This window comes from Mytilus californianus, unplaced genomic scaffold (genome assembly GCF_021869535.1).
Source record: "Mytilus californianus isolate M0D057914Y unplaced genomic scaffold, xbMytCali1.0.p SCAF_7, whole genome shotgun sequence".
Taxonomy (NCBI): Eukaryota; Metazoa; Mollusca; class Bivalvia; order Mytilida; family Mytilidae; genus Mytilus; species Mytilus californianus.
The window spans coordinates 77,585,380-77,603,056 of NW_026262723.1; the positions used below are offsets into that span (position 1 = coordinate 77,585,380).

At 31.7% G+C, this 17,677-nt stretch overlaps 1 protein-coding gene across 1 annotated transcript in view; it reads left to right on the forward strand.

The window, feature by feature from the left end:
- The first annotated feature begins 5,250 nt into the window (after positions 1-5,250).
- LOC127709023 (SUN domain-containing protein 1-like) overlaps positions 5,251-17,677 on the forward strand; it is a 58,672-nt gene continuing 46,245 nt past the window's right edge. Inside the window, exon 1 of the mRNA XM_052214298.1 lies at positions 5,251-5,282. Coding sequence (XP_052070258.1) covers positions 5,254-5,282 — 29 coding nt within the window. The 5' untranslated portion in view covers positions 5,251-5,253. The remainder of the gene's footprint in view (positions 5,283-17,677) is intronic.

Below are 17,677 nucleotides of genomic sequence, written 5' to 3' on the forward strand. Positions count from 1 at the left end.
CCCCTTACTAAATAAATAAAATCTGCTATTTGTTCTGCCTTTCTTAATACATTTGTCCTGCCTTTCTTAATACAATAATCTGAAATCCATTCTTAATTCATCAAATGGTCGCGCGGTAAAAATCTTTCTCCTGTCTTATTTAAAAAATTTCTTATACCCAGTTATATTTCATCAAATGGTTGCTCGCAACAATAAAAATCTTTTTCTCCCCACCTTACCCAGAGGAGGGACGACATTGAAGGTGTCTCCCACTTACTGTATTTTTAAATCCATAAATAATTTATCAAAAGGTATAAAATAAATAAGCTCCTTCATACCAACATAGTAATCTCTATACATTGAATGTTAATCTAATTGTTTTTCAACTCAAAATTATTATAGGAAAATTCAATATGGTTTTGTACATATTTATATCTAAAGCTTAGATTTCATAAACTTTTTATGGAGCTTGAAAACTTCAATTCTTTTTAGCAATCTACTTTAAGATCATTATTGCTTAAAACATGTATACTATTTTATCATAAGTGTAAATATATAATTGAACCTTACTTTAATTGACGAGTGTTAATAATTTGTACTTTATAGTGCACATTATAGACACTAGAGTTTAAGATTATTAGAACACAAGTTTATTGCTTAATTATGATCATGGAAGTATTATATAATACTTCCATGTTATGATTAATGTGTCAGAGAAAAGGATTTCATAACCAGTTAAAAAATTCAATATCTTAGCCAATTTCTTACTTAAACACTTTCCCAATTAACTTCAAGTTTCAAAATCAAAATTTGTTCAAGTAATATCTTTGCATATAAATTGATACATTGTATGTGTCTGAATGTTTGAAAGAGATTCTTAATTTTGAAAAGTTACATGAAACTTTATTATTTTGTAGTGTCTGAGCTTTTGTATTTTCTCTAAAATGATCTTGCCATGTTTGTTTAAAATAAAACATTATTGGTATTAAATTGCTTTGTTGTTTGCATTTACGATTTCTTTCACTTAAACATAGAAGCAGCAAGAAACATGACATTGTATGACATATATAATTGAGGAATTAGTTTCTTTAGTATCGACTAATTTGAGTTAAAAAAAAAATTCAATATTGGAAATCAATGATTTTTTCCATTCAAAACTGCTTCAATATAAAAATCAGAAGATGTGGTATGAATGTCAATGACACAACTCCCTTTCAATGTGGTACAATTAAGCAAAATTTTACAGGTTACATTTTTCTTTCAATACAAGCCACCTCAGTGATCAGTAGGCTATACAGTGCCCCCAAATGACTAGTATAAAACTATCCAGCACGAGAGAAAAAGGATAGGTCAATATAAGAAACCTACAAGGCAACTTCAGTTCCATTTCAATATTTAGATTATTCTAATGGATTTGTCAAATGTCAGAGGGAATATCTGTTTAAATGTGGTAGGAATACCAATGAGACAACTCTCCATCAAGACACAGTGTAGTCAAAGTAAGCAATTATAGGTTATAATACAGCCTTCAACACAAAGGCTTGGCTCACATTGAACTGCATCTTACTAGGGGCCCCAAGACACTGTTATAAAACAATTCAAACAGGAAAAATCAAATCTAATTTAACTTCAAACCAGAAACAAAAAGCAAATATGAACTGCACCAAAAAAAAAACCCACTAAACAACATGCTTCTGACTTGGGACATGTGCTTATGAATGCACCTGCTTTAAAAGAATTTACATACATACCATAAGACAGTAGTGTAACTTTACCATGTAAAAGACACCCTTTAAAAGTTAATGAAAAAACGTGCTCAAATAAAAAAAGGAACACCTTACAATAGTTCATAAATGTGACCTTTAAACAAACTAATGTTTAGAAATGGGTATTCAGTGATAATTTCAGGTTTGATTATGTTAGTTGTTTTGTTGTTTTCAATTTTGTTTGTTTATTTATAAGTACAAGGTCTAAGCTGTTTTGTCTAGGCTGTAAATAGCTTTCTTAATGAATTGGTTTTGGTCATCAAGGTGAAGAGAATACAACTTGCAATTCAAATTATATATATTAACAATTAAACTTGCAGGCCTTTTTTCATGACCCACAATTTAAAATATAAGAAAACATTCAAAATAAAAAGGGACATTCAAAAAATATCTTCAAATCGAGTTAAAGGTTTTAAAAAGTTTTTGTTTTTAACAAAAGAGGTTTGTCATCTAAAACTTTTAAGAGCACAAAGCACACAACTTAAAATTGCCAATGCTTACTACCCTAAGCATCACAAAAACCTTGCAGAGCAGGTGTAAAGGATCTTAATAATGAACAATATCAAGCCATTGTTCAAATAACCATGAACATATCTCAAATTCCAATAAAACCAGGTATTAAGTTTCACGTATTGCATTTCTTTTTTTAAGCACAAATAATCATTAATTGATTAAATTTCTTCACATTTGTATTTGAACATAAGCCTAGAAACTAACTCTTATCTAAAAAACAATTATCTAATATTTAATGCCAAACAAGCATTTGGGTTTACGATTGCATTTCTTTTTTTAAAGAAAGCAACTTGTTTTATGAATTTTTGAAAGAAGGTACATGTGTCCATGTTTTGAATCATCGTCATTCTTTAAGAAAGTATACGTCTGGGAATCCATTTCTTTTTATGCCCCCTACATAGCGGTGGGGGCATTACGTTTTACCCTTAACCATAGATGTATATACATCTATGCTTTAACTGAGTTGGTTTCCGTTCTCTAACTTAAGTTTGCCTCAAACAAATGTTATGAAACTTATACACAATGCTTATTACCACAAAATACAGATCAAGTTTGAAATTGGTGGCGTCACTTTAACCGTTCTAGAGTTATGCCCCTTTTCAAATGAAAATTGCTGAATTTTTCATTTCCGTTCTCTAACTTTAGTTTTCCTCAACCAAATGGTATGAGACTTATACACAATGCTTAATACCACAAAACACAGATCAAGTTAGAATTTTGGTTGTGTAACGTTTGCTGTTCTAGAGTTATGCCCCTTTACAAACATAAAAGTTTCCGTTCTCTTACTTAAGTTAATTTTGCCTCAACCATATATTATGAAACTTATACACAATACCTATTACCACAAAAGTCAGATCAACTACAAATTTGGGTAGTGTCACTTTTACCATTCTTCAGTTATGTCCCTTTAAAACTTTATATGATATGCAAGCAGGGGCATCATGTGTGTCCCATGGACACATTCCCTTTTTATTTTCATCTCACTTTATAATTAACACCACTCTCATATTGTCATTATTTACAATAATTTAAAAAGAAAATATCATCCTCCACACACATGGCCATGAAAGCACTGAGATATAACTTTTTATTTAGTTGAATTAATAAATAGCATAAAAAAGTTCTAAGGTTCACGTATTGTCTTTTTTTTTTAAAAAAGCAACTTGTTTTGAAATTTGAATAATGCATGGCATGTGTACAAAGGAAGTTTGCTTACTAGTATTTACATTAGACGCGATTAGAACTTTAAAGTATAGGTTATTTTCTTATTCGTGGCCTCAAGCGCAAATAAAGTATTTATGAACAAAAACTAAACACATATCTATGGGAAACAGCTCGCCTAGACGAGTGCAGCAAAGTTTTATTTTGTTCTAACAAAAACAACTGTCCTCAAATCACTTTGCAAACAAACTCTGAAGCCGCTTCAGCATACATGTCTTACAAACATATCTACAACGGAAAATAAAGAAATAGAATTCGTTCATAACGAGAGTATCTATCTATAAAACAATGTCTAAATAATGTTCGTTTAAGATCCGCAGATTGAAAAACGTAGTGCGTTTACAATAATTAAAAAAAGTAATAAAACAAGTTTCACAAAAGAAACTTTACTGCACTAAGACTGAGCTTCGAATGGTCAAAATATGAAAATATGTTGAGTCAGAGAAGTACTTCTTTAGCTCAGTCGGTCAAAGCGCTCCCTTAAAATAGTGACTGAAGGTTTTCAGGATGTTCGTTAAACCAAACTGATGTCAGATGAAGTACAAGACGGAATGGACTAGATGATTAATTTTGTTTCTAAAAAGACTGTTAATAATGATGAAGGTTCATGTTTGTGTGAGAATATGTGGGTGAATGTGTAAAGACTCTGTGTATACCTATTTTTCGCATAATACAATTAGAATCGCATGCATTAAAAACGTCTGATTAACAAGTTTCGGTCAACATTCTTACTGTCATTATCGTATAACTGCTGGTGGAATCATGGATCCCAACCCCATACGAACACTTCGATTTCACTGTTACTGCTTGACATAATTGCCGAGCTGTTTTTGACTTTTTCATATAACCAATTTTGTCTCAGTTTTGTATTCTGTGTAAATTTCAAGTAAAAAATGGTAGAATGTGCTGAATGGTAGTTGTGTAAATGAGACAGTCTGATAGTATAAGGACTATATAGGTGACCTATAGTTGTTAATTTCTGTGTCATTTGGTCTCTTGTGGAGAGTTGTCCCATTGGCAATCATACCACATCTTCTTATTTTCATATATGTTTTCCATAATAGATTGTAGAATATTGTAGATAGTAATATGTATTGAATAAATTTTATTCAAGGTAAAAAACGCTGCCCGGCTTGTAACACAGAGGTCCCGGGTTCGAGTCCCGGAGGAGACGAGGTGATTTTGTAAAAAGAATAACAAATACATACATTTGTAATGTACTGTTCGTATTTGTCTTTATCAGTTGAGCAAACCGACTCTCTAACAACATTAACTTCTAGGATAAGTTAAGTTAAAAAAAAACTTATTGAAAGTCCGATTTTGAAGAAATTTTTTATGCTAATTTCATAAACTCTACAGTTTTTCTATTGTTATTATGATTTTTTTTTATGACATATCTACTAAGAAATCATAATTTGTATACAAATATTGAAATTAGATGTGCATTTTTCCTATTTAGCCATATGATTTTATCCGTGCAGAAATTCATATTTGTCTTTTTACAGTGATTTTCCTAAAAATACATATAAATAAATTTCATAATAAATATATTGAAAGAAACTACAGACATTCCCATATTCGATGAACAAAAAATCATTCAATTTGGACAAGAAATATCTGCATTAGCATTTTTATCAAATTGTGTTTTTATATGAAATGATAGGGCAATTTTCAAAAGGTGAAACATTTTTACATAAGTGTAAGACAAAACGTAATACGTTCGTGTTTACTCCGTGTTTACATATGATTTTATTCTTTCCGGAAGCGGGTTTTTATGAAAACAGAACAGAACGTCTGCAAAAAGTGAGTTTTACATTCGACATGTATATAATTGATTTGATGTACGAATAAAGACTTAAGATTCATTTCAAGCAAATTAAAGAAGCACCTGTTATCAATAGGATAATTGTTTAAAATTAATCCTGACTGTGTTTTATATAGTTATAAAAGTGTACCAAAATAAGGTGGGCTAAAAAGGATAGGATCCTTCCATATGAGCGTCAGAGCCCCACAACGATCTTACTCGTATCTAAATTTAGACTCGAGTCTGGACACATGGGCAGTGCATAAATGTCATTATAATGATGTAGCACCTTAAAGGCTTAATTGATGAAGATGAATGAAGAAACAATCAAAATATTGTTACCTTACTGTCACACTAGCCATAGCCTATCAGGCATAGCCAACATACCTTGACCTTAAACACACTAGCTATAACCATAAAACATTCCTTGACTTAAACTGAAGCCAACACATAAAAAAGAATACAAGGACCCTAAAGGTAAAAGTGTGTGTTTTAATGGTTTTGTCAGTTTTAAAATCTTAAATTTAATAAGAGTTTATTATTAATATTAATGAGAGTGGGAATGCCCTTTATCGTCAAGCGTCAAACATGTTTTTTGCTACCTTGGCGTTATCGTCAAATGAGCCTTACTTTTTTATCGTCATTCGTCAAATCTCTTTTTGTAGCTACTGTTAGCGTTAAATGGAGTAAAATGTTTGTCGTTAACATTATTTTAACAAATATTTTACCGTCATTCGTCATGTGGGGTACCCCATTCATTGCCATTCCTACCCGCATTAACATGATTAATTGCAGGTTATCTTTTATACCAATCCAAAGTATAAAAGCTTTTTATTGTATACACCTTATCGCTATTTGTCCACCATTACTGGGTATCAAAGAAGTTCCTGTAAAATTTTGATGTCACAAGAGAAAATATCTGACACCACAAAGGAAAACTGATTGTTGTATGATGTCAATAGTTTAAGTGTAGCAAATTCTCGGGTCAAGTGTCGCAGATGTATGTACTACAGCCATATAGTCTCTGAATACTTCATATCTGAGACTACTACATAAAACATGTTATGGTAATCTCAAATCATATTTACATAAATGGAAACCTTATTTTAACCCTTTGACCGGGCTAGGAACATGTCAGGATTCGGATACCATGTTTCATGATGTTAGGGACATGTGTGTCACTTATTGCTTTAGCCATATTTGGCACAACTTTTCAGAATTTGTTTTGTTTTCAACTGTTTTGAATTGAGCGCTGCTAGTGAGTCTTATTTAGAGAAAACGTGTGTCTGGCATACAAATTATAAGCCTGGTATCTTTGAAGAGTTTTTAAAGAATGGCTATTATGGAAAAAAATCCAAACTTTTACTTCTTAGAATACTTTTTAAAACATATATTCTAATATCCTTGAAATTCAAGCAATATTAAACAGTAGAACATCATAATGATAGATTTGATGCAGAAAATGCAGTTTGAAGAGGTTTTTCTGAAAGTCTGCAAAATGTAAAAATCAATAGGGCTTATGACACAACATTCATTCTAAAAACATAACGGTCAAAGGGTTTATCACCATAATAATCATCAAGTAGATGTGTACAGGTTGCCCTCTACCAAAAATAAGACATACAAAATGTGTAAGTAGCTCATCATCCTCATCCTGGAGTTTTTGAGAATGCTGAATGCTGAGCATCAGTCATTTTCCTTTGTTAAGACTTAATTTGATTTTCTTTCATTTCTCTTCAGTTTACCAATTATTTATTTCTTTGTTTGATTCAGTGTGTGTCTTATTAGTTGTAGTTTTTTTTTTTAGTTTCATGGTTGACATAGGTCCATCTGACTGTTTGCTAGTACAAGTAAAAAATAATTATAATTATAATTAATATTTATTTATTTGTACTATATGACACGTGCATGACATGCTTGAAATGGGTACAAAATCTGGATCAAACATTGTTATGTTTATGATCTCCTTTTTAGCTCACCTGGCCTAAAAGGCCAAGTGAGCTTTTCTCATCACTTGGTGTCCGTCGTCGTCGTTAACTTTTACAAAAATCTTCTCCTCTGAAACTACTGGACCAAATTTAACCAAACTTGGCCACAATCATCATTGGGGTATCTTGTTTAAAATATGTGTCTGATGACCCAGCCCGCCAACCAAGATGGCCGAAATGGCTAAAAATAGAACATAGGGGTAAAATGTAGATTTTGGCTTATATCTCTGAAACCGAAGCATTCAGAGCAAATCTGACATGGGGATAAAATTGTTCATCAGGTCAAGATCTATCTTCCCTGAAGTTTTCAGACAACTCAGACAACCCGTTGTTGGGTTGCTGCCCCTGAATTGGTAATTTTTAGAAAATTTTGCAGTTTTTGGTTATTATCTTCAATATTATTATAGATAGAGATAATCTGTAAACAGCAATAATGTACAGCAAAGTAAGATCTACAAATAAGTCAACATGACCAAAATGGTCAATTGACCCTTAAGGAGTTATTGCACTTTAAAGTCATATTTTAACAATTTTTTGTAAATTTTTGTAATCTTTGACAAAAATCTTCTCCTCTGAAACTACTGAGACAAATTTAACCAAACTTGGCCACAATCATCATTAGGGTATCTAGTTTAAAAAATGTGTCCGATGACCCCGCCTGCCAACCAACATGGCCGACATGGCTAAAAATAGAACATAGGAGTAAAATGCAGATTTTGGCTTACATCTCTTAAACTAAAGCATTAAGAGCAAATCTGACTATGTAAAAATGTTCATCAGGTTAAGATCTATCTGTCCTGAAATTTTCAAACAAATCAGACAACCCGTAGTTGGGTTGCTGCCCCTAAATTGGTAATTTTAAGGAAATTTTGCGGTTTTTGATTATTATCTTGAATATTATTATAGATAGAGATAAACTGTAAACAGCAATAATGTTCATCAAAGTAGGATCTACAAATAAGTGAGCATGACCAAAATGGTCAATTGACCCCTTAAGGAGTTATTGCCCTTTATAGTCAATTTTTAACAATTTTTTGTAATCTTTTACAAAAATCTTCTCCTGAAACTACTGAGACAAATTTAACCAAACTTGGCCACAATCATCATGAGGGCATTTAGTTTAAAAATGTGTCCGATGACCCCGCCTACCAACCAACATGGCCGACATGGCTAGAAATAGAACATAGGGGGTAAAATGCAAGTTTTGTCTATTATTTTTTAAACCGTTATAAATAGAGAAAATCTGAAAGGGGCAAAAATGTTCAGAATAATGAGCTCAACCAATTGTCTATATATGTCAAAACTGTTAGACAAATTCTTATAGGAGATATTGTCCATTTTTTTCACTTTTGCCGATTATGAAAACTATGATATTTAGAGAGAAACATTTTTTTCAGTTATGCCTTATATGATTTAAATTGTAATAGATAAATAAACACTTTAAATCACATTAATGATCAGCAAGGCAAGATCTATTAAAAAGTCAAATTTTTCCGATATGGGTAGTAGACTGTCACTCTTCATAGGAGTGATTGCCCTTAAATGAGGAGTTTTTTAACCCTCTTTTGTGTTTTGAGCAAAAACTAAAGAAGATAGAGAGAGACTAAACAGACTATAAGATCAGTAATACTAGATCAACAAAATAGAGATTTTTGTCATGAAGTCTATTCTCGTCTATATTGTTGGAGAGTGTCCTTTGTTTGATATGCACATAGATCAAGGTGAGCGACACAGGCTCTTTAGAGCCTCTAGTTTTAGCTGGTTTAGGTGCCATGTTTTCTTTTTCTTTCTTTGCTAAAAAACTTAACAGGAGAAGGTTGTGCAGTGTTATGAATTAACTGGGTCATGTGAGAAAATCCCTGTCCTCTACAAGCATGCCATGGTTGGTACAGAGTTCTCAAATTTTTTTTTTCCCTGGTGGTCCTCACTATACATCTATAATATCTATTGCAAAATACCAAAATTGTGTCAGTCCTTTGCAAAATTTTAATGGTCAAAACCTTTGGACAACCACTTTTTGAGAACTCTGTCGGTACTGTTAGAGAACTCTTACATATGACTGAAAGCTTAATAAAAACAACAACAATAGTTATACAGTTAGTTACATTGTACATGTATACAACTAATCTTTGGTGGGGCCTTGGTGGTGGCAGGCCGAGTGGTCTAAGTAGTCGAACTACTGTATCACTAGCCACTCAACACTGAGGTTGTGAGTTCGATTCCCGCATGGGGCAGGTGCACTCGACTCCAATCTTAATTGACTAGGATTGACAGTTTTCCAACAGAAGGTCGGTGGTTCTCTCCGGGTACTCAGGCTTCCTTCACCAATAAAAACTGACTGCCACAAAATAGCACAATAGTGTCGAAAGTGGCGTTAAACATCAATAAAAAAATCTTCTGTCCCTGTGGCACTTGGAATATAAAAGCATAAACCTTGTTGAAAACCAAAAAAGTATTCATGTTGTCTGCTCTTTGGTCGGGTTGTTGTCTCTTTGAAATATATATATTCCCCATTTCCATTCTCAATTTTATGTACATGGTATACATTAGTATAAAAATAAAAAGCATAAAGTTGAACTGTTCAATACAGCTGCATAAAATTATAAAAACATATGACAAGTTAATATTAGACTTTGTTATCAATAATTAATTTCAATAAGTAATTTAATATTATTTTGTATTTGAAAGTATGAACATTTGCATTTGTAATATATCTAGAAGATTCAAGCAAATTGTTTCACAAGGATGTTCCAGAATACATTTTTTACATAAAATATTTTATGAACAATATTATTTTTGGTTTAGAAATAGAAGGTTTTCTAAGCACCATTCCTCAAGTATGTCGAGGGGTATGGATTACTAGATACTGCCTGAAACATATTGAATGACAAGAATTAATTTTGACAAAATATTGGCTTAAATTTGAACTTCATTATAACATATTTAAAAGGTAAAAATTCAGTAAAATGGACTTATTTCAAAAGCCTAAATACAAAGTAAAACATAATGGTACATTAAAGAATCCAAAGTCAGCACATTTTGGAGGCGTTGTCAAAACACCAATGATTTTTTGCATTTTGGACTCCAAAGCTTCTGGAAAATCTTCATGTACCTTTCAAAAAGTGATGTGAACAAAACTTGAAAAGGTGCAGAGGTTTATAATGAATCCCTGGACACAACTATTTTCGGGTTCAGGGGTTGCACCCGAAGTGTTATCAATGCAAAACACATATAAATCAATGCAAAAAACATATAAATTATGGAAAAATTTGACCAAAACTGATGTTTAACACAAACAATATATACAAATAATTAAGGAGTCAAAATTTCATACATGTATTTTATAATGTGTTCTGCTAAAACATGTAAAAAGAAGTTGTTATGTATTAATATTGATATCAGAACTATTTCTATGTAAAATCTGTAGTATTTTGGCCTCATTAGAAAAAAATATTTTAACTTTCAATGAAGCTACTGGTACTGACTCTTTGCTAGTAAGATACAATGTATGATGCGGCATCCTTTTTGATGTGTCAATACAAACTTAAGATATTTTATTCCTTTTTTCATCTGTCGTCCAGTTTAATTGTTTGAATAATGGTTCAGAAGGAACAAAAGGGTCTGTATCTAGCATGCAACACATTAATCATTTGTTCTATTATAAGATCTATTCAGAAAGCACCTTGGTAAAAATTATAGCAGCATAGTACAAATGGTAACAAATAAGCATTGAATAACATTGATTTGACCATAACCTGATGCAAAAGTATCTTAACTAAATATCCCTAGCCCTTCTGTCTTAACAAGGACTCTGTCTTCAGGGAATACAATACAATGCTTTTACAGGTATGATTCATTTAAGGATTACTGTTCATGTCCTTAAAGCCAATTGGTATGGCAGTTGTTTCTTATTTCACTTATCCGATATACAGTTGTAACTCTTGATAATTGACATACATGTTGATGTAGGTACCTATCAAAAGGTAAAAGTTCAATTTATTTACTGACTTAAACCAAATGTTCTTCAGAGCTTTTTCGTCCCTTTTTGTCAATTATCTATCCCTTCAGGCTTGTCTTGGTAATACAAACTCTATAAAAGATGTCTTCCAATATTAATCCAGATTCACTTAGAACTGAACTAAGCCACAATCATCCTAAGGGTGTAATGTGCAAAATTATTTCTACTAGAACATGTATAACTAACAGTCATCATTATTTACTGCTTCAATGTGAAACAGCCTTCACCTCTATACATTTTGTAAACACCATCAGCTGTAAAAATTTGCCAGTTAGGGAAATTTTACAGCTATGATGGAAAAACTTGCAAGGCAAAGGTTTCTGAAAAATTCTTAAAAAGATGGTTTTGGCTGTGTGAAAAAGAACGGAATGTACTGTGTACATGGTTTACTAACATAAATAAATTAGAACTATATTTGGTCTATAGAATCATTGTATGGTGTACAACACCTGTTCAGGTGTACACCAAAACTTTCTAATAATAAACAACAAACTGAAACTTAACATTAATCAATGAACTTTTATTGAATTTTAAGTTTTTTTTTATGTTAAACTTTATTTCACTATTAATATTGAAAATACAAAGATATTTATTTTGTGTCACAAGCAGACTCACAAGGTTAGTCAATTTGTGATAGTAAAAGTTATGATTTTCATTGTCAAAGCTTAAAATACAATAAGATAATCTGCTAATTATTCCAGACTGTAGGGATTTTAAACCTAGTTATGATTGATGACTTCATTGGCCTTCAAAAAACTGGTCAGCACTTTACAAAGAGAAGAATATTTGACATAAAAATGTATTTGAAAAAAAAAAGAAATCCTGCAAATCACCAATGACATATATATAGATATGTTACAGTGAATTTGTAATTTAGGGATTATGTAGTAGAGAATTGATAAGAAGTAGTGGATTCGGAAACGATAATCAACGAGCGACGTCAGTCGCGAGTTGATTATCGATTCCGAATCCACTACTTCTTATCAATTCTCTTACTTAAACCATTGCTATGGATTCTTTGTACAATTCTTTTTTAGGATGAGGAACAGTATCCTCCCCCTACGATTATTTCAACATTTTTTACTCGGAACCTAGTAAAACGTATCCCTTACGAATCACATATTCTCAATCAATTTTTCACATAAAGTGATTAAATATTCACTATTCGAACTGATTTGTTTTCTTTCATGGATGGATTATTTCAAAGCTGAAAATAAAAAACTGTTCACAAAATAATTTTATGGTCTGAATTAAAAAAAATACGAATTTCTAGAACAGAATATTAACCATATTTATTTTATTGAAGATACAAATAATAAGCATATATCAAAAATATATTTAAAAACGATGCTATATTCATCACTATGTAATAATATATTCATCACTATGTAAAGATAATTGGAATTAAAAAGTTTTGAACTCACCCCTTAAAAGAAAATGTATAAATGTATAAGTTTGAGTAAAAACAGCTCATCAAAAATTGTATGACAATGGAATCGGACGATGAGGATATATTTATAACTCAGTCAAAGTTTTGTGATAATTCTACGAAAAGTGATGAGGATATAAGTGGAAATTTTCTTCTTATGTATGAGGATATATCATCTGCTTCTGAAAATGAAGCCACTCTTCCCAAAAAGCCGATTTATGAAGATATATCGTCTGCGTCAGATGAAGAATTAATGTGTACTTTAGTAGATCGTGTAGACTCTGACTTACGCAGTAAGCCAGGACCATCAAGGTTAAGCAAGATTGTGTCCGACAACAAAATAGAGGAACTTTCTGTTAGGAGGTCAGTATTATATTTATTCGAAATAGTATTGTGCTATATACATTATTTTTAAATACCACCCCCCCTTTTTTTTTGCCTTTATACAAAAAATTACAAGATTACGCTTGATAGACCCCGTTCAGTACTAAACCTGATTAGGATTGATTTTTTTGAGAAAACAAGTCCAGAGTAAGTGAAATAATATGTTTGGCATTCATTTTTGGGGGGAAATTATCAAGATACTTATGTCTACAAATAAAGGAAAATGGATGAAAAAAAGTTACAGAAAGAACTCACTCGATAAGTTTCCAGTTGCATGACTGTTATGAAAATTTCAGGTTGATAAGTTTGCTAAAACAAAGTCCGTTTAAAACTGAATTTTTAACCTGTATTTTCTCTTCTTTTAACTTAACAATTACAAAGAAATATGAAAAGATATTATGGGAAAAACTTAACAAAGTACCACAAATAACTAAAAAAACAAAACATTAGATTTTGATTGTTCGATTATCGTTTCCGAATCCACTACTTCTTATAAATTCTTTACTACTTCTAACCAAGATTAATATATTGGTAACATTAACCGAGCCCAAAAGGAAATGCATGATTGTATTTAACACGAAAAAAGATTTACCCTATTCAACTTGTTATTCTAACACCGTTCCGTATAAAAAATAAGGAAATGTGGTATGATTGCCAATGAGACAACTATCTTCCAGAAATGTAATGAAGTGAATGTAAGGAAATTATGGGTAACTGTTAGACCTTTAACAATGAGAACCTATACCGTATAGTTGATTATAAAAGGGTCCGACATGAAATCCGACCCTTTCCATATTCTACATGTCAATTTTTAAACAATAATATTAGCAAGCCACGGGTCGAATCAAATAGCTTAAAAATTCGAAAACGAGAAAGTCCTTTAATTAAAAAAAATAGATATAAAAGATGGAGATGTGATATGATTCAAAAGCTACAAATTTGTCAGATTTTCTCAAAATTTTGTAAACACCTTTGGCTCCTTAAACTGTATATGAAATTACTGATTCAGAACATTTTTATTGCCTCGCCTTGACGGAGTCAAAAAGCGAGACATAGGTATGCTGTTTCCGGCGTCGGCGGCGGCGTCAACAATGTATCAGTTTGTGATTAGGTCTAGTTTATGGTGAACCACTAGTGGTAGGTCAATGATATTTGGTATGCAGTTGTATAAGTATTGGCACATCTCATTACCATGGAGATTATTTGGCCCCGCCCCCTCAGTCATGGTTTATTGACTTTGAAACTTTGCTTAGTTTACATGTATTAGTTTGTGATTAGGTCAGTTTCTGCGGAACCACTAGTGGTAGGTCAATGATATTTGATATGCAGTTGTATAAGCATTGGCATATCTCATTTCCATGAAGATTATTTGGCCACACCCCCTCTGTCATCGTCTATTGACTTTGACATTTTTGCCTAGTTTTCATGTATTAGTTTGTGATTAGGTCAGTTTCTGGTTAACCACTAGTGGTAGGTCAATGATATTTGGTATGCAGTTGTATAAGCATTGGATTATCTCATTTCCATGGAGATTATTTGGCCACGCCCCCTCTGTCATGGTCTATTGACTTTTAAATTTTTGCTTAGTTTTCATGTATTAGTTTGTGATTAGATCAGTTTAAGGGGAACTGTTAGTGGTAGGTCAATGATAATTGGTATGCAGTTGTATAATCATTAGCAGATCTCATTTCCATGGAGTATATATGGTCCTTACCCCTCAGTCACGGTCTATTGACTTTGAAACTTTTGCTTAGTTTACATGTATTAGTTTGTGATTAGGTCAGTTTAAGATGAACCATTAATATTAAGTCAATGATATTTGGTATACAAGGGTATAGGTATTTGCAAGTTTCATTTCCACTGAGATTATATAACCCCACCCCATCATTATGGTTTATTGACTTTGAAACTTTTGCATAGTTTACAAGTTAATGTTTGTGTTTAGGTTTGTGTAAAGAGAACGACACATGAAAAGTCAATGGTATTTGGTATGCAGTTGTATTAGCATTGGCACATCTGATTTCCATGGATATTGTTTAGCCCTGTACCTTCAGTCATGGTTCATTGACTTTAAATATTTGCATAACTTACATGTTAAAGTATTGCTATTTTAATTTCAACATATCCATTATCAAAATAACAAATAGGCGAGACATATCTCTGTGTTAACAGTTTTTCTAGATTTTCGACGCTATCAATCAAATTGGTGTTTTTTTTTTAAATATTACACCATAAGGTATTGGGGAAATCTAGATTCAGAATATTTTCTTTGCCATCTGCTAGACCAAAGTATTTTTTTCATCAAATTGGGGACCAGAATATATTTTTTTTAGAAAAAAAAAACATACCCCCTTTTGTGAAGTTCATTAGGCATCCGTTGTAAACATTAAAATCTAGGTCTGTGATTTTAAAAGTTTTGGGCTGATATGTATAAAACCACTCAAGTTAACATATCCAATCGTAGTAATAATTTATCTTATGACATGCCAAAAAAATCTGTTCGTTCGGGATAAATCTAAACTTAAGTAGTTTTATGCATATCAGCCCTGGTCAATAAGTCAAAGCAAGTAAAGTAAAGTAAAGTAAAAGTAATCTTGTTTAAATTCGGGTTGCATATATACATAATAACAAGGAACATGAGCTCTTAACTGCTTAAGTTTAGTCATATTTTTTTTTTCGATAGATCGTTCGAATAAACTTTTGAAATAAAATATGATGATTATTATATTTAAACGATTAATCGTTTAATATGAAAAATCGTACTCACCAATGTAGTCCACGTTAAAGTATCATAATATACACTTGTTTAGAATTTTGGAACATCGTAGGTGTGTTCGAATAATAATTATCACTTTAAATGTACCTAGTATTATACCCGACAAAAAAGAAATGCACCACCCTTCAAATTGAAATTCGAATATAAAATGTATAATATGAAATGTATAATAATAAAAATATCTGATAAGATAAATATGTCACCATCAAAATATTTTATTTTCAGTTTAGCTGAGAGTACTAAAAAGAAAATTAAGTGGGCATATAACCTTTTCAACACATGGAAAACACAAAGAAATGCCATAGCCGTAGCTGATCTCAGTCTTAATATAAGTATTATTTCACCAGATCTAGAAGTGATGACAAAGGATGAATTGTGTTTTGCTCTTTCTAGGTTCATCTGTGAGATCAAAAAAGAAAACGGAGAAGAATATCCCGGTCAAACCCTTTACGAAATTTTAATAAACATACAGTTATATTTAGAGGGAAAGGGGAAATATTTCAAATTTCTAAACGAAGATTGTTTTATCCAAATAAAGAATACACTCGATCACACTATGAAAGAACGAGCGAGTTCTGGTTTAGGAACTCACAAGAAAAAAGCACAGGAAATTACTTACAACGAAGAAAACATGCTATGGGAGAAAGGAATTCTAGGAAATACTACTCCACAAAAGCTCCTTGATACGACTATTTATTTATTTGGTTTAAATTTTGCTCTTCGTGCTGGAAAGGAGCATCGAGATCTAAGATGGGAAAACAGTCAAATATCAGAGCACACGGATACAAATGGTGACTCCTACCTTGTATACAGAGAGGATGTTTCCAAGTCAAACCAAGGCGGACTGAAATCGCGGAAGTGCAAGCAAAAAGTGGTTTTTGCTTATGAGAACAAAGACAATCCTGACAGATGTATTGTAAAATTTTATAGAGACTACATATCTCATTGGTAGGTTTCCTTTAGCGACAAAGATTAAATTGTAAACAGTCGTAAACATAACATAAGAATGCTAAACTTTCCTGAAAAAAGGGGTGAGAACTTGAAAAAAGCCTTTGTTGAACTAGTAAATAGTGACCTAAATGTAAATATTGAGCCCAGTGATGTGCTAGCCATCCACAGAATACCTGGAAAAGAAGGTTACCAGAAGCCTGTTATCGTGAAGGTTAGAAACACTGACACTAAAATACGGATAATGCGACAAAAAAGATCCTTGAAAAATGAACTTAAATTTCATGATGATATAACACAACGCAATATTGGACTTATGGCAAGACTTAAGAACACTGAAAAATTTGAAAATGTATGGTTTTACAACTGTAACGTGTATGCCAAAACTGAAACTAGTAGCAGAATAAGATTTGACCTGTTTGACAATGTAGATGAAAAAATGAAAAAGAAATTGAAAGAGCGAACTTAATCAATCTTGTTTTGTCAGTTACATCATTTAATTTATTTTTGAATAATGTCCAGCTTTTTATTAATTTCAATAGATAGATATAAATGTAAAAGATAATTGCTGAAGTAAAAAGTGTTTTATATCAGTCGTGAATTACATATTCCTATATAAATAGTTAAGAATATAAGAGATATTCATCTTGATAAATTTGTTTAAAATAAATTATACTGTCACTATACAGTAAAGGGGAAATAACTCTAACATTAATAATGATATAAATATTCAATTTTATCTCCCTTTTAAACATCTATTCCTTTGATAGATTTATGTATAATTGTTACATGCCATACTGTAAATTAATTAATACATTCAATGTTGAATGAAGAAAATAATAAGCGACATC